At 39.0% G+C, this 19,555-nt stretch overlaps 1 protein-coding gene across 2 annotated transcripts in view; it reads right to left on the reverse strand.

Moving 5' to 3' along the window:
* dennd6b (DENN/MADD domain containing 6B) overlaps positions 1 to 19,555 on the reverse strand; it is a 28,438-nt gene that overhangs the window by 5,814 nt on the left and 3,069 nt on the right. The window contains exons 1-5 of one of the 2 annotated variants that reach the window (XM_061912070.1): positions 13,417 to 14,026; positions 1,921 to 1,959; positions 1,801 to 1,843; positions 752 to 861; positions 589 to 669 (exon numbers count right to left, since the gene is read on the reverse strand). In XM_061912070.1, the coding sequence (XP_061768054.1) occupies positions 589 to 669; positions 752 to 861; positions 1,801 to 1,843; positions 1,921 to 1,959; positions 13,417 to 13,443 (300 nt within the window). In that variant the 5' untranslated portion in view covers positions 13,444 to 14,026. Of the gene's footprint in view, positions 1 to 588; positions 670 to 751; positions 862 to 1,800; positions 1,844 to 1,920; positions 1,960 to 13,416; positions 14,027 to 19,555 lie in introns of those variants that run through there. The other variant, XM_061912069.1, reaches the window with a different exon arrangement.

Below are 19,555 nucleotides of genomic sequence, written 5' to 3' on the forward strand. Positions count from 1 at the left end.
AGTGTGTGTGTGAATGGGTAAATGTGGAAGTAGTGTCAAAGCGCTTTGAGTACCTTGTAGGTAGAAAAGCGCTATACAAGTACAACCCATTTATCATTTAAGTGGAGTGGTAATTGTTTTTTTGTTTGTTTTGCAAAAACCCTAGTGGGCACAATAATTCTCTCATGATGCAGTAAATTGAATGATGCGGACACATTTGTTACTGGATACTTTTAATACGCTTCTGCCTTGGAGATTTTATATCTGCAAGTAATATGCAACTATAAATGTTCAAAACTTGTTTATATTGATAAATGTGCTGATTAAGATTGCAATATTATTCAATTAAAGGCACTTATTGCGTATGTTTAGCTAGTGTGTTACTGTGTGCTTAGCTGTTGTGTAGCTGCTAGTTTCTAGTAGTTTATAGCCTACGGTGTTTATCTTTTGTAAAGGACTTGACTAAAATAAAAGAGCAATCATGTGTGCTTATTGGAGGACTAGTAAACAATTAATTTTTGTTTTTGCTGATATCGAACCGATATCAATATTGGATGGGGACACCCCTAGCATTTATAAATGTCATGCTGCCTCTGAGTGTGCCATCACCTTCTGGAAGTAGCCTCGTTTCACGGACGCATCTTTGACTTGTCTGAAATACACGTAGCCGTAAAAATGGGACGTTTCGCTCTGAGGACACATGAAGACAAACAGACCTTCTGATTGGACCGGTCCGAGTCCTTTTACTTTACGTTGCATTCCGATTGGCTACCTGAAGTGTGGCGGGAGCATCTCTGTTGTAGATGACGTCTCTGAGCCTGGAATGTCTGCGACCGACCGACTGGCGCATCCGGAAGCTGAACTGCGTGTCCCCAATACATCCTGACGATAAAAGTTAAGAGAAATGATAAAAGTTGCGTCTGTATGAACAGTGGTTTGCCGTCAGGGCCAGCAAGGCCTTCTCTGCTGACCTAACATAACCAAAAAATGATGATCATAATTAAAGATAAAATTATTTTTTTATTTACTTTCCCTAAATATCCAAAATTATTCATATTCTCTTCATGTCATATTATTCTCCTTCCAGTGCTGTTGTTTTTAGTTTTAGTTTGTATCCAATCAGAATTCAGCTAGGTTATGTTGCCATGCTGTACCAAATCTGCCAGAGGCCTTCAAAATCAACAATGCAGGCGTCCATGCACTGTAAGCGAACAGGGACATACAGTTGATAGACAGTTCTGATAGCCAATCAGATCACGAGTTATTGTCAGTAAGGCCTTCTAGATGGCCTCACGTTGAACATGACATTTACGTTTCCTGTGAGTGGATACTCATCGGGACCATTAGCAGATGAATTTGAGAACACAGAGTTGAGAGACAGTTGCGATAGCCAATCAGTTTGCAAGTTGACAGTTGCTGTTCTGTTACAACTAAAAGTTGTAAAGTCTTGTTGTTAAAGTGTGTCATGCTTGTCATTTAATTAATTAATTTGTTACGTGTATATTTGTCGCCATCATGTGGTCAGGGCTCTTAATATATCTTTGAGAAGTGTGTACTTTGAATCAAACTTTATTGACCGGAAGTTGCATAACAGAGAAATTTACGGTATATGTTTTAATTGCTGATGCATTTTAAGTGATTTTTAAATGCGCCATAAAATAACCCGTTTTGTATACTGTTGACGTGATTCATTGCAAAGTAGAGTGTAAATGTGTCCCTTTGTAGTTTAGTGATGTGGTGACCTCAATTATGGTATTTTGAGAGGTAATCATTGAAAGCTTAGGTGGGAAACGCACTGTTTAGGAATTATTTGACATTTACCTGAGTAGGAGTCCGGAAAGGCAAGGTAGCAAAGGCTGGTTTTCTGGAAAGAAACGACAGGAAAAGCTGTCACCAACATATCAATATTGTGAAGTTAACCATAACTTAATGGACAATTACCTCCTTCTCAGTGAGCTTCACATGCCGAGGATAAACCAGCTGGAAATAGAAAAACACTCTGCATTTACTACATTGAGAAATATACACGTTTGTGTGATGAATCGAAGATGCTGTGTTTAATTATATAAACCTGCCTGCTGCAATTAAGACATAACACACACCATGTAGTTGATATAACACCCAATCATTAAGGACCAACCTTTGGGACAGAGGACCCTATGGTATTTCTAAGGTTTAATTATTATTTCTATACCGCCGCCTCTTTGAGCTGCAATTTTACCCCCTCAACATGCCTCAAAACTCACCAAACTTCATAAACACATCAGGACTGGCGAAAATTGCGATCTAATCAAAAAAACAAAACCCAAAACTCAAAATTGCGCTCTAGCGCCCCTTAGGAAAAAACACAGACAAAACTGCTTGTAACTTCCGTTAGGAATGTCGTAGAGACATGAAACGAAAACCTCTATATAGGTCTGACTTAGACCTACATTTCATACACTGACCTTGTTCAGCAAATTCAACAGTAAGTTGGCAAAAACCCCTTCAAAACAAGTTTCCCAAAAAATGTCATTTTTGTGTCTTTGAGCTGTAATTTGACCGCCTTAAAATGCTTCAAAACTCACCAAACTGGACACACACAACAGGACTGGTGAAAATTGCGATCTAATAAAAAAAAAAAACAACAACTCCAAAACTCAAAATTGCGCTCTAGCGCCCCCTCGGAATAAAACTCAGACAAAACTCCTCCTAGGAAAAAAACACAGACAAAACTGCTTGTAACTTCCAGTAGGAATGTCGTAGAGACATGAAACAAAAACCTCTATGTAGGTCTCACTTATACCTACATTTCATTCATTTACATCCATCAGCAAAAATCAACAGGAAGTTGGCAAAACCCCTTCAAAACAAAAGTTTTGTAAAAACCCGTCACCTTTTTTCAAACATTATCTCCTCTGAGCGCGTTTGTTGTGTCGGCTTCAAACTCGCACAGGAAAGAGATTGAACCCTTCTGATAAATAGTTGCGCGAAAAGAATTTTTCCCGTTTTGATTTTACGAGCCTTCAAAGAACTGCTGCGCTGAGGCTGCTGCCATCTCAAGATGGCTGCTTAAAATCAGGAAGCACCAGCGTGACCACACAATGCAGAGAAGGTAGGTACTTTGCGGGTAAAGATATGTTGATGGGTGAAATCACCATAAATGATTCCCGGCCGTGGCACCGCTGCTGCCCACTGCTCCCCTCACTTCCCAGGGGGTGATCAAGGGGATGGGTCAAATGCAGAGGACAAATTTCACCACACCTGGTGTGTGTGTGACAATCATTCAATCAATCAATGTTTATTTATATAGCCCTAAATCACAAGTGCCTCAAAGGGCTGCACAAACCACAACGACATCCTCGGTAGGGCCCACATAAGGGCAAGGAAAAACTCACCCCAGTGGGACGTCGACCATGATGACTATGAGAATCACCCCAGGGGACCGAAAGCAATGGATGTCGAGCGGATCTAACATGATATTGTGAAAGTCCAATCCATAGTGGATCTGACGTAACCATGAGAATCAAGTACAAAGTAGATCCAATATAGTAGCGAGAGTCCCATCCAAAGTGGAGCCAGCAGTTTTACTCCAAGATACAGAAAAGGTAGGTAATGTGCAGGAAAGGTATGTTGTCTGGGTGATGGCAGGAAGCACCAGCATGTATGGGTGACAGAAAGAAGCACCAGTGTGACCCCAGGATGCAGGGAAAGTAGGTAATGTGCAGGTAAAGTAATGTTGAATGGGTAAAGGCAGGAAAATCCAGCAAAAGTTGGTCCCGTCCATCGCTGCTTGCAGCTTTAATTACTTGTTGTTACTTGTGAGTTGTTGACATAACACCCACTTATTCATGCTGTTACATGTGAGTGCAGTGTAACACACAACATGTTGTTGACATAACACCCAATTATTCATGTTGTTACTTGTGAGTGCAGTGTAACACACATCTACACACAACATGTTGTTGACATAACACCCAATTATTCATGCTGTTACATGTGAGTGCAGTGTAACACACATCAACACACAACAAGTTGTTGACATAACACCCAATTATTCATGTTGTTACTTGTGAGTGCAGTGTAACACACATCTACACACATGTTGTTGACATAACACCCAATTATTCATGCTGTTACATGTGAGTGCAGTGTAACACACATCAACACACAACATGTTGTTGACATAACACCTAATTATTCATGTTGTTACATGTGAGTGCAGTGTAACACACATCAACACACAACATGTTGTTGACATAACACCTAATTATTCATATTGTTACTTGTGAGTGCAGTGTAACACACATCTACACACAACATGTTGTTGACATAACACCCAATTATTCATGTTGTTACTTGTGAGTGCAGTGTAACACACATCTACACACAACATGTTGTTGACATAACACCCAATTATTCATGTTGTTACTTGTGAGTGCAGTGTAACACACATCTACACACAACATGTTGACATAACACCCAATTATTCATGTTGTTACATGTGAGTGCAGTGTAACACACATCAACACACAACATGTTGTTGACATAACACCTAATTATTCATATTGTTACTTGTGAGTGCAGTGTAACACACATCTACACACAACATGTTGTTGACATAACACCCAATTATTCATGTTGTTACTTGTGAGTGCAGTGTAACACACATCTACACACAACATGTTGTTGACATAACACCCAATTATTCATGTTGTTACTTGTGAGTGCAGTGTAACACACATCTACACACAACATGTTGTTGACATAACACCCAATTATTCATGTTGTTACTTGTGAGTGCAGTGTAACACACATCTACACACAACATGTTGTTGACATAACACCCAATTATTCATGTTGTTACTTGTGAGTGCAGTGTAACACACATCCACACACAACATGTTGTTGACATAACACCCAATTATTCATGTTGTTACTTGTGAGTGCAGTGTAACACACATCTACACACAACATGTTGTTGACATAACACCCAATTATTCATGTTGTTACTTGTGAGTGCAGTGTAACACACATCTACACACAACATGTTGTTGACATAACACCTAATTATTCATGTTGTTACATGTGAGTGCAGTGTAACACACATCAACACACAACATGTTGTTGACATAACACCTAATTATTCATATTGTTACTTGTGAGTGCAGTGTAACACACATCTACACACAACATGTTGTTGACATAACACCCAATTATTCATGTTGTTACTTGTGAGTGCAGTGTAACACACATCTACACACAACATGTTGTTGACATAACACCCAATTATTCATGTTGTTACTTGTGAGTGCAGTGTAACACACATCTACACACAACATGTTGTTGACATAACACCCAATTATTCATGTTGTTACTTGTGAGTGCAGTGTAACACACATCTACACACAACATGTTGTTGACATAACACCCAATTATTCATGTTGTTACTTGTGAGTGCAGTGTAACACACATCTACACACAACATGTTGTTGACATAACACCCAATTATTCATGTTACTTGTGAGTGCAGTGTAACACACATCTACACACAACATGTTGTTGACATAACACCCAATTATTCATGTTGTTACATGTGAGTGCAGTGTGACACACATCTACACACAACATGTTGTTGACATAACACCCAATTATTCATATTGTTACTTGTGAGTGCAGTGTAACACACATCTACACACAACATGTTGTTGACATAACACCCAATTATTCATGTTGTTACTTGTGAGTGCAGTGTAACACACATCTACACACAACATGTTGTTGACATAACACCCAATTATTCATGTTACTTGTGAGTGCAGTGTGACACACATCTACACACATGTTGTTGACATAACACCCAATTATTCATGTTGTTACTTGTGAGTGCAGTGTAACACACATCTACACACAACATGTTGTTGACATAACACCTAATTATTCATGTTGTTACTTGTGAGTGCAGTGTAACACACATCTACATACATGTTGTTGACATAACACCCAATTATTCATATTGTTACTTGTGAGTGCAGTGTAACACACATCTACACACAACATGTTGTTGACATAACACCCAATTATTCATGTTGTTACTTGTGAGTGCAGTGTAACACACATCTACACACAACATGTTGTTGACATAACACCCAATTATTCATGTTGTTACTTGTGAGTGCAGTGTAACACACATCTACACACAACATGTTGTTGACATAACACCCAATTATTCATGTTGTTACTTGTGAGTGCAGTGTAACACACATCTACACACAACATGTTGTTGACATAACACCCAATTATTCATGTTGTTACATGTGAGTGCAGTGTAACACACATCAACACACAACATGTTGTTGACATAACACCTAATTATTCATATTGTTACTTGTGAGTGCAGTGTAACACACATCTACACACAACATGTTGTTGACATAACACCCAATTATTCATGTTGTTACTTGTGAGTGCAGTGTAACACACATCTACACACAACATGTTGTTGACATAACACCCAATTATTCATGTTGTTACATGTGAGTGCAGTGTAACACACATCTACACACAACATGTTGTTGACATAATACCCAATTATTCATGTTGTTACTTGTGAGTGCAGTGTAACACACATCTACACACAACATGTTGTTGACATAACACCCAATTATTCATGTTGTTACTTGTGAGTGCAGTGTAACACACATCTACACACAACATGTTGTTGACATAACACCCAATTATTCATGTTGTTACTTGTGAGTGCAGTGTAACACACATCTACACACAACATGTTGTTGACATAACACCCAATTATTCATGTTGTTACTTGTGAGTGCAGTGTAACACACATCTACACACAACATGTTGTTGACATAACACCCAATTATTCATGTTGTTACTTGTGAGTGCAGTGTAACACACATCTACACACAACATGTTGTTGACATAACACCTAATTATTCATGTTACTTGTGAGTGCAGTGTAACACACATCTACACACAACATGTTGTTGACATAACACCTAATTATTCATGTTACTTGTGAGTGCAGTGTAACACACATCTACACACAACATGTTGTTGACATAACACCTAATTATTCATGTTGTTACTTGTGAGTGCAGTGTAACACACATCTACACACAACATGTTGTTGACATAACACCCAATTATTCATGTTGTTACTTGTGAGTGCAGTGTAACACACATCTACACACAACATGTTGTTGACATAACACCCAATTATTCATGTTGTTACTTGTGAGTGCAGTGTAACACACATCTACACACAACATGTTGTTGACATAACACCCAATTATTCATGTTGTTACTTGTGAGTGCAGTGTAACACACATCTACACACAACATGTTGTTGACATAACACCCAATTATTCATGTTGTTACTTGTGAGTGCAGTGTAACACACATCTACACACAACATGTTGTTGACATAACACCCAATTATTCATGTTGTTACTTGTGAGTGCAGTGTAACACACATCTACACACAACATGTTGTTGACATAACACCTAATTATTCATGTTGTTACTTGTGAGTGCAGTGTAACACACATCTACATACATGTTGTTGACATAACACCCAATTATTCATATTGTTACTTGTGAGTGCAGTGTAACACACATCTACACACAACATGTTGTTGACATAACACCCAATTATTCATGTTGTTACTTGTGAGTGCAGTGTAACACACATCTACACACAACATGTTGTTGACATAACACCCAATTATTCATGTTGTTACTTGTGAGTGCAGTGTAACACACATCTACACACAACATGTTGTTGACATAACACCCAATTATTCATGTTGTTACTTGTGAGTGCAGTGTAACACACATCTACACACAACATGTTGTTGACATAACACCCAATTATTCATGTTGTTACTTGTGAGTGCAGTGTAACACACATCTACACACAACATGTTGTTGACATAACACCCAATTATTCATGTTGTTACTTGTGAGTGCAGTGTAACACACATCTACACACAACATGTTGTTGACATAACACCCAATTATTCATGTTGTTACTTGTGAGTGCAGTGTAACACACATCTACACACAACATGTTGTTGACATAACACCCAATTATTCATGTTGTTACTTGTGAGTGCAGTGTAACACACATCTACACACAACATGTTGTTGACATAACACCCAATTATTCATGTTGTTACTTGTGAGTGCAGTGTAACACACATCTACACACAACATGTTGTTGACATAACACCCAATTATTCATGTTGTTACTTGTGAGTGCAGTGTAACACACATCTACACACAACATGTTGTTGACATAACACCTAATTATTCATGTTGTTACTTGTGAGTGCAGTGTAACACACATCTACATACATGTTGTTGACATAACACCCAATTATTCATATTGTTACTTGTGAGTGCAGTGTAACACACATCTACACACAACATGTTGTTGACATAACACCCAATTATTCATGTTGTTACTTGTGAGTGCAGTGTAACACACATCTACACACAACATGTTGTTGACATAACACCCAATTATTCATGTTGTTACTTGTGAGTGCAGTGTAACACACATCTACACACAACATGTTGTTGACATAACACCTAATTATTCATGTTGTTACTTGTGAGTGCAGTGTAACACACATCTACATACATGTTGTTGACATAACACCCAATTATTCATATTGTTACTTGTGAGTGCAGTGTAACACACATCTACACACAACATGTTGTTGACATAACACCCAATTATTCATGTTGTTACTTGTGAGTGCAGTGTAACACACATCTACACACAACATGTTGTTGACATAACACCCAATTATTCATGTTGTTACATGTGAGTGCAGTGTAACACACATCTACACACAACATGTTGTTGACATAACACCCAATTATTCATGTTGTTACTTGTGAGTGCAGTGTAACACACATCTACACACAACATGTTGTTGACATAACACCCAATTATTCATGTTGTTACTTGTGAGTGCAGTGTAACACACATCTACACACAACATGTTGTTGACATAACACCCAATTATTCATGTTGTTACTTGTGAGTGCAGTGTAACACACATCTACACACAACATGTTGTTGACATAACACCCAATTATTCATGTTACTTGTGAGTGCAGTGTAACACACATCTACACACAACATGTTGTTGACATAACACCTAATTATTCATGTTGTTACTTGTGAGTGCAGTGTAACACACATCTACACACAACATGTTGTTGACATAACACCCAATTATTCATGTTGTTACTTGTGAGTGCAGTGTAACACACATCTACACACAACATGTTGTTGACATAACACCCAATTATTCATGTTGTTACTTGTGAGTGCAGTGTAACACACATCTACACACAACATGTTGTTGACATAACACCTAATTATTCATGTTGTTACTTGTGAGTGCAGTGTAACACACATCTACACACAACATGTTGTTGACATAACACCTAATTATTCATGTTGTTACTTGTGAGTGCAGTGTAACACACATCTACACACAACATGTTGTTGACATAACACCCAATTATTCATGTTGTTACTTGTGAGTGCAGTGTAACACACATCTACACACAACATGTTGTTGACATAACACCCAATTATTCATGTTGTTACTTGTGAGTGCAGTGTAACACACATCTACACACATGTTGTTGACATAACACCCAATTATTCATGTTACATGTGAGTGCAGTGTAACACACATCTACACACATCAATCAATCAATCAATGTTTACTTATATAGCCCTAAATCACTAGTGTCTCAAAGGGCTGCACAAACCACCACGACATCCTCGGTAGGCCCACATAAGGGCAAGGAAAACTCACACCCAGTGGGACGTCGGTGACAATAATGACTATGAGAACCTTAGAGAGGAGGAAAGCAATGGATGTCGAGCGGGTCTAACATGATACTGTGAAAGTTCAATCCATAATGGATCCAACACAGTCGCAAGAGTCCAGTCCAAAGCGGGTCCAACTCAGCAGAGAGAGTCCCGTTCACAGCGGAGCCACCAGGAAACCATCCCAAGCGGAGGCGGATCAGCAGCGCAGAGATGTCCCCAGCCGATACACAGGCAAGCAGTACATGGCCACCGGATCGGACCGGACCCCCTCCACAAGGGAGAGTGGGACATAGAAGAAAAAGAAAAGAAACAGCAGATCAACTGGTCTAAAAAGGGAGTCTATTTAAAGGCTACAGCATACAAATGAGTTTTAAGGTGAGACTTAAATGCTTCTACTGAGGTGGCATCTCGAACTGTTACCGGGAGGGCATTCCAGAGTACTGGAGCCCGAACGGAAAACGCTCTATAGCCCGCAGACTTTTTTTGGGCTTTGGGAATCACTAATAAGCCGGAGTCCTTTGAACGCAGATTTCTTGCCGGGACATATGGTACAATACAATCGGCAAGATAGGATGGAGCTAGACCGTGTAGTATTTTATACGTAAGTAGTAAAACCTTAAAGTCACATCTTAAGTGCACAGGAAGCCAGTGCAGGTGAGCCAGTACAGGCGTAATGTGATCAAACTTTCTTGTTCTTGTCAAAAGTCTAGCAGCCGCATTTTGTACCAACTGTAATCTTTTAATGCTAGACATGGGGAGACCCGAAAATAATACGTTACAGTAGTCGAGGCGAGACGTAACAAACGCATGGATAATGATCTCAGCGTCTTTAGTGGACAGAATGGAGCGAATTTTAGCGATATTACGGAGATGAAAGAAGGCCGTTTTAGTAACGCTTTTAATGTGTGCCTCAAAGGAGAGAGTTGGGTCGAAGATAATACCCAGATTCTTTACCGTGTCGCCTTGTTTAATTGTTTGGTTGTCAAATGTTAGAGTTGTATTATTAAATAGAGTTCGGTGTCTAGCAGGACCGATAATCAGCATTTCCGTTTTTTTGGCGTTGAGTTGCAAAAAGTTAGCGGACATCCATTGTTTAATTTCATTAAGACACGCCTCCAGCTGACTACAATCCGGCGTGTTGGTCAGCTTTAGGGGCATGTAGAGTTGGGTGTCATCAGCATAACAGTGAAAGCTAACACCGTATTTGCGTATGATGTCACCTAGCGGCAGCATGTAGATGCTGAAGAGTGCAGGGCCAAGGACCGAACCCTGGGGAACTCCACACGTTACCTTAACGTAGTCCGAGGTCACATTGTTATGGGAGACACACTGCATCCTATCAGTAAGATAAGAGTTAAACCAAGACAGGGCTAAGTCTGACATACCGATTCGTGTTTTGATACGTTCTAATAAAATATTATGATCGACGGTATCGAAAGCAGCGCTAAGATCGAGGAGCAGCAACATAGATGACGCATCAGAATCCATCGTTAGCAATAGATCATTAGTCATTTTTGCGAGGGCTGTCTCCGTCGAGTGATTTGCCCTGAAACCGGATTGAAAGGTTTCACATAGATTGTTAGACGCTAAGTGTTCATTTAACTGCTCCGCAACAATTTTTTCGAGGATTTTTGAAATGAAGGGAAGGTGAGACACCGGTCGGTAGTTTACCATGAGGTCAGGATCGAGGTTAGGTCTTTTAAGGAGAGGATGAATAACCGCTTTTTTGAATGCTAGGGGAACAGTGCCCGAGGAAAGTGATAAGTTTATAATATTTAGCACTGATGGACCTAATAATACAAAGAGCTCCTTGATCAGTTTCCCAGGAAGAGGGTCAAGTAAACATGTTGTTTGTTTTATTCCATTTACACGTTGTAACAATTCCTCTAATGTTATTTCCTCAAAACGAGAGAAACTATTTTGGAGGGCAGTATCCGCCGTATATACAATCGTGTCAGTGTTAATAGAACCCCGTTGTAGCTGGGACGCATTGTCTTTAATCTCCTTTCTAATGACTTCAATTTTCTTACTAAAGAATTGCATAAAGTCATCAGCTGAGTGGGTGGAGCTACTGGAAGGAGTCCCTTGTTGGGTTAGCGATGCTACCGTACTAAACAAAAATTTAGGATCGTTTTTATTACGGTGGATGAGATTTGAGTAATAATTAGCTTTAGCTAAGGTAAGCATGCGTTTATAAGTTATTAAACCATCACTAAATGCTTGATGGTGCACCTCAAGTTTAGTCGTGCGCCATTTGCGTTCCAGCTTTCTGCATAATAATTTCTGAGCTCTAGTTTCTTCTGTAAACCACGGGGTGCGCTTTTTTGGAGCCTTTTTTAACTTTAGCGGTGCTATGTTATCAATGGTTTCGCGCAGGGCGTCGTTAAAATTGTTAGTGAGGTTATCAATAGAGCCCACATACTTTGGGAATGGTGCCATTACCGAGGGCAGTAGGTCAGCAAGAGTTGTCGTTGTGGCCGTATTAATGTTGCGGCTGCTATAGCAGTTATTATTATTATTAGTTTGACGAACATGCGTCTGAACCTCGAATTTTATAAGGTAATGATCGGACAATACTTTAGTATACGGGAGTATCGTAACTTTGGAAGCGGTGATCCCCTTGACAAGCACTAGGTCTATCGTATTACCGTTGCGATGCGTGGGTTCATTTATTATTTGTGTGAGACCACAGCTATCAATTATACTCTGGAGCGCTACGCACGGTGGGTCCGATGGGGTATTCATGTGGATATTAAAGTCCCCCATTATGATTATATTATCGGCGTGTGTCACTAGATCAGCAACGAACTCTGAGAATTCATTGATGAAGTCCGAACAGGGCCCTGGGGGGCGGTAGATAACAGCCAGGTGTAGAGGCAGCGGTGTGACAGACCTCATAGTAAGCACCTCAAACGATTTATATTTATTATTTATGTTAGGACTAAGGTTAAAGTTTTTGTTGTATATTAGTGCGACCCCCCCACCCCTTTTAAGCGGACGGGCAATATGCGCATGTGTAAAGTTAGGAGGACATGCCTCATTTAGCGCAAAAAAGTCGTTTGGTTTAAGCCAGGTTTCGCTGAGACCGATGACGTTAAGATTGTTGTCTCTGATAATATCATTAACTAACAACGTTTTGGGAGACAATGATCTTATGTTTAAAAAACCTACTTTATAGGTAGTGGGCTGTTTTAGGGAATTTTTGATCAAATTATCCGTAGTAGCAATATTAATAATGTTGTGTTTATTATGCCCAGTGCATTCAGTATAATTACGACCATATCTAGGAATTGATACGACGGGAATGTTCCGATTGTTTGATTGTTGCTTTGATAAACTGCACGCATCATGGTTAGCCACCTCAGTAACGGGGATGTTCCGATTGTTTGTTTGTTGCTTTGATAAACTGCACGCATCATAGTTAGCCTCCTCAGTAACGGGGATTTTCCGATTGTTTGTTTGTTGCTTTGATAAACTGCACGCATCATAGTTAGCCACCTCAGTAAAACACATGTCCAACTCTGAAACACTCAAAGTAGAAAAAACTTGTTCTAATTTAACAGACTCCTTACCCAGACCAGTAGTCTCGCACTTTCCATCTAAATCCGTCTTCAGGGTGGAGGGAAGTGGTGTACTGTGGGGATTAGCCTTCTGCTTTGTTTTTAGCCCCGCTCGACATCCGCGTTTCCGATCACACCGCTGGCGTCTGCTCCGTAGACGGCCCCCGCTGCTACTAGACTCCGCTGCTTCACAGGCCGCTGGATGTAGCCGCCGATGAATCCCCATGCTAGTTAGCATGTTTAGCACGCCCGCGTCTATCAGTCCAAAACGGCCCAATATGTCCATATCCAGAAGTGTCTGGCGGTCGTACGTGATCACGGAGTGACCACGATGCGAGCCAGCCATGAAGTCTGCAGAACTGTCCGGCATTTCCACCAAATGTTCCATCTTTAGCAAGAGCACCGCAGTGTCGCAGCCCGTCCGGGCGCCGCCATCTTGCATAAATGTTGACCCAATTATTCATGTTACATGTGAGTGCAGTGTAACACACATCTACACACAACATGTTGTTGACATAACACCCAATTATTCATGTTGTTACTTGTGAGTGCAGTGTAACACACATCTACACACAACATGTTGTTGACATAACACCCAATTATTCATGTTGTTACTTGTGATTGCAGTGTAACACACATCTACACACAACATGTTGTTGACATAACACCTAATTATTCATGTTGTTACTTGTGAGTGCAGTGTAACACACATCTACACACAACATGTTGTTGACATAACACCCAATTATTCATGTTGTTACTTGTGAGTGCAGTGTAACACACATCTACACACAACATGTTGTTGACATAACACCTAATTATTCATGTTGTTACTTGTGAGTGCAGTGTAACACACATCTACACACAACATGTTGTTGACATAACACCCAATTATTCATGTTGTTACATGTGAGTGCAGTGTAACACACATCTACACACATGTTGTTGACATAACACCTAATTATTCATGTTACTTGTGAGTGCAGTGTAACACACATCTACACACAACATGTTGTTGACATAACACCTAATTATTCATGTTGTTACTTGTGAGTGCAGTGTAACACACATCTACACACAACATGTTGTTGACATAACACCCAATTATTCATGTTGTTACTTGTGAGTGCAGTGTAACACACATCTACACACAACATGTTGTTGACATAACACCCAATTATTCATGTTACATGTGAGTGCAGTGTAACACACATCTACACACAACATGTTGTTGACATAACACCCAATTATTCATGTTGTTACTTGTGAGTGCAGTGTAACACACATCTACACACAACATGTTGTTGACATAACACCTAATTATTCATGTTGTTACTTGTGAGTGCAGTGTAACACACATCTACACACAACATGTTGTTGACATAACACCTAATTATTCATGTTGTTACTTGTGAGTGCAGTGTAACACACATCTACACACAACATGTTGTTGACATAACACCCAATTATTCATGTTGTTACTTGTGAGTGCAGTGTAACACACATCTACACACAACATGTTGTTGACATAACACCTAATTATTCATGTTGTTACATGTGAGTGCAGTGTAACACACATCTACACACAACATGTTGTTGACATAACACCCAATTATTCATGCTGTTACATGTGAGTGCAGTGTAACACACATCTACACACAACATGTTGTTGACATAACACCCAATTATTCATGTTGTTACATGTGAGTGCAGTGTAACACACATCTACACACATGTTGTTGACATAACACCTAATTATTCATGTTACTTGTGAGTGCAGTGTAACACACATCTACACACAACATGTTGTTGACATAACACCTAATTATTCATGCTGTTACTTGTGAGTGCAGTGTAACACACATCTACACACAACATGTTGTTGACATAACACCCAATTATTCATGTTGTTACTTGTGAGTGCAGTGAAACACACATCTACACACAACATGTTGTTGACATAACACCCAATTATTCATGTTGTTACTTGTGAGTGCAGTGTAACACACATCTACACACAACATGTTGTTGACATAACACCTAATTATTCATGTTGTTACTTGTGAGTGCAGTGTAACACACATCTACACACAACATGTTGTTGACATAACACCTAATTATTCATGTTGTTACTTGTGAGTGCAGTGTAACACACATCTACACACAACATGTTGTTGACATAACACCCAATTATTCATGTTGTTACTTGTGAGTGCAGTGTAACACACATCTACACACAACATGTTGTTGACATAACACCTAATTATTCATGTTGTTACTTGTGAGTGCAGTGTAACACACATCTACACACAACATGTTGTTGACATAACACCCAATTATTCATGTTGTTACATGTGAGTGCAGTGTAACACACATCTACACACATGTTGTTGACATAACACCTAATTATTCATGTTACTTGTGAGTGCAGTGTAACACACATCTACACACAACATGTTGTTGACATAACACCTAATTATTCATGTTGTTACTTGTGAGTGCAGTGTAACACACATCTACACACAACATGTTGTTGACAAAACACCCAATTATTCATGTTGTTACTTGTGAGTGCAGTGTAACACACATCTACACACAACATGTTGTTGACATAACACCCAATTATTCATGTTGTTACTTGTGAGTGCAGTGTAACACACATCTACACACAACATGTTGTTGACATAACACCCAATTATTCATGTTGTTACTTGTGAGTGCAGTGTAACACACATCTACACACAACATGTTGTTGACATAACACCCAATTATTCATGTTGTTACTTGTGAGTGCAGTGTAACACACATCTACACACAACATGTTGTTGACATAACACCCAATTATTCATGTTGTTACTTGTGAGTGCAGTGTAACACACATCTACACACAACATGTTGTTGACATAACACCCAATTATTCATGTTGTTACTTGTGAGTGCAGTGTAACACACATCTACACACAACATGTTGTTGACATAACACCCAATTATTCATGTTGTTACTTGTGAGTGCAGTGTAACACACATCTACACACAACATGTTGTTGACATAACACCCAATTATTCATGTTGTTACTTGTGAGTGCAGTGTAACACACATCTACACACAACATGTTGTTGACATAACACCTAATTATTCATGTTGTTACTTGTGAGTGCAGTGTAACACACATCTACATACATGTTGTTGACATAACACCCAATTATTCATATTGTTACTTGTGAGTGCAGTGTAACACACATCTACACACAACATGTTGTTGACATAACACCCAATTATTCATGTTGTTACTTGTGAGTGCAGTGTAACACACATCTACACACAACATGTTGTTGACATAACACCCAATTATTCATGTTGTTACTTGTGAGTGCAGTGTAACACACATCTACACACAACATGTTGTTGACATAACACCTAATTATTCATGTTGTTACTTGTGAGTGCAGTGTAACACACATCTACATACATGTTGTTGACATAACACCCAATTATTCATATTGTTACTTGTGAGTGCAGTGTAACACACATCTACACACAACATGTTGTTGACATAACACCCAATTATTCATGTTGTTACTTGTGAGTGCAGTGTAACACACATCTACACACAACATGTTGTTGACATAACACCCAATTATTCATGTTGTTACATGTGAGTGCAGTGTAACACACATCTACACACAACATGTTGTTGACATAACACCCAATTATTCATGTTGTTACTTGTGAGTGCAGTGTAACACACATCTACACACAACATGTTGTTGACATAACACCCAGTTATTCATGTTGTTACTTGTGAGTGCAGTGTAACACACATCTACACACAACATGTTGTTGACATAACACCCAATTATTCATGTTGTTACTTGTGAGTGCAGTGTAACACACATCTACACACAACATGTTGTTGACATAACACCCAATTATTCATGTTACTTGTGAGTGCAGTGTAACACACATCTACACACAACATGTTGTTGACATAACACCTAATTATTCATGTTGTTACTTGTGAGTGCAGTGTAACACACATCTACACACAACATGTTGTTGACATAACACCCAATTATTCATGTTGTTAATTGTGAGTGCAGTGTAACACACATCTACACACAACATGTTGTTGACATAACACCCAATTATTCATGTTGTTACTTGTGAGTGCAGTGTAACACACATCTACACACAACATGTTGTTGACATAACACCTAATTATTCATGTTGTTACTTGTGAGTGCAGTGTAACACACATCTACACACAACATGTTGTTGACATAACACCCAATTATTCATGTTGTTACTTGTGAGTGCAGTGTAACACACATCTACACACAACATGTTGTTGACATAACACCCAATTATTCATGTTGTTACTTGTGAGTGCAGTGTAACACACATCTACACACAACATGTTGTTGACATAACACCTAATTATTCATGTTGTTACTTGTGAGTGCAGTGTAACACACATCTACACACAACATGTTGTTGACATAACACCTAATTATTCATGTTGTTACTTGTGAGTGCAGTGTAACACACATCTACACACAACATGTTGTTGACATAACACCCAATTATTCATGTTGTTACTTGTGAGTGCAGTGTAACACACATCTACACACAACATGTTGTTGACATAACACCTAATTATTCATGTTGTTACTTGTGAGTGCAGTGTAACACACATCTACACACAACATGTTGTTGACATAACACCCAATTATTCATGTTGTTACATGTGAGTGCAGTGTAACACACATCTACACACATGTTGTTGACATAACACCTAATTATTCATGTTACTTGTGAGTGCAGTGTAACACACATCTACACACAACATGTTGTTGACATAACACCTAATTATTCATGTTGTTACTTGTGAGTGCAGTGTAACACACATCTACACACAACATGTTGTTGACATAACACCCAATTATTCATGTTGTTACTTGTGAGTGCAGTGTAACACACATCTACACACAACATGTTGTTGACATAACACCCAATTATTCATGTTACATGTGAGTGCAGTGTAACACACATCTACACACAACATGTTGTTGACATAACACCCAATTATTCATGTTGTTACTTGTGAGTGCAGTGTAACACACATCTACACACAACATGTTGTTGACATAACACCTAATTATTCATGTTGTTACTTGTGAGTGCAGTGTAACACACATCTACACACAACATGTTGTTGACATAACACCTAATTATTCATGTTGTTACTTGTGAGTGCAGTGTAACACACATCTACACACAACATGTTGTTGACATAACACCCAATTATTCATGTTGTTACTTGTGAGTGCAGTGTAACACACATCTACACACAACATGTTGTTGACATAACACCTAATTATTCATGTTGTTACTTGTGAGTGCAGTGTAACACACATCTACACACAACATGTTGTTGACATAACACCCAATTATTCATGTTGTTACATGTGAGTGCAGTGTAACACACATCTACACACATGTTGTTGACATAACACCTAATTATTCATGTTACTTGTGAGTGCAGTGTAACACACATCTACACACAACATGTTGTTGACATAACACCTAATTATTCATGTTGTTACTTGTGAGTGCAGTGTAACACACATCTACACACAACATGTTGTTACTTGTGAGTGCAGTGTAACACACATCTACACACAACATGTTGTTGACATAACACCCAATTATTCATGTTGTTACTTGTGAGTGCAGTGTAACACACATCTACACACAACATGTTGTTGACATAACACCCAATTATTCATGTTGTTACTTGTGAGTGCAGTGTAACACACATCTACACACAACATGTTGTTGACATAACACCTAATTATTCATGTTGTTACTTGTGAGTGCAGTGTAACACACATCTACACACAACATGTTGTTGACATAACACCTAATTATTCATGTTGTTACTTGTGAGTGCAGTGTAACACACATCTACACACAACATGTTGTTGACATAACACCCAATTATTCATGTTGTTACTTGTGAGTGCAGTGTAACACACATCTACACACAACATGTTGTTGACATAACACCTAATTATTCATGTTGTTACTTGTGAGTGCAGTGTAACACACATCTACACACAAACATGTTGTTGACATAACACCCAATTA

This window comes from Nerophis ophidion, linkage group LG10 (genome assembly GCF_033978795.1).
Source record: "Nerophis ophidion isolate RoL-2023_Sa linkage group LG10, RoL_Noph_v1.0, whole genome shotgun sequence".
NCBI classification, from domain to species: Eukaryota; Metazoa; Chordata; class Actinopteri; order Syngnathiformes; family Syngnathidae; genus Nerophis; species Nerophis ophidion.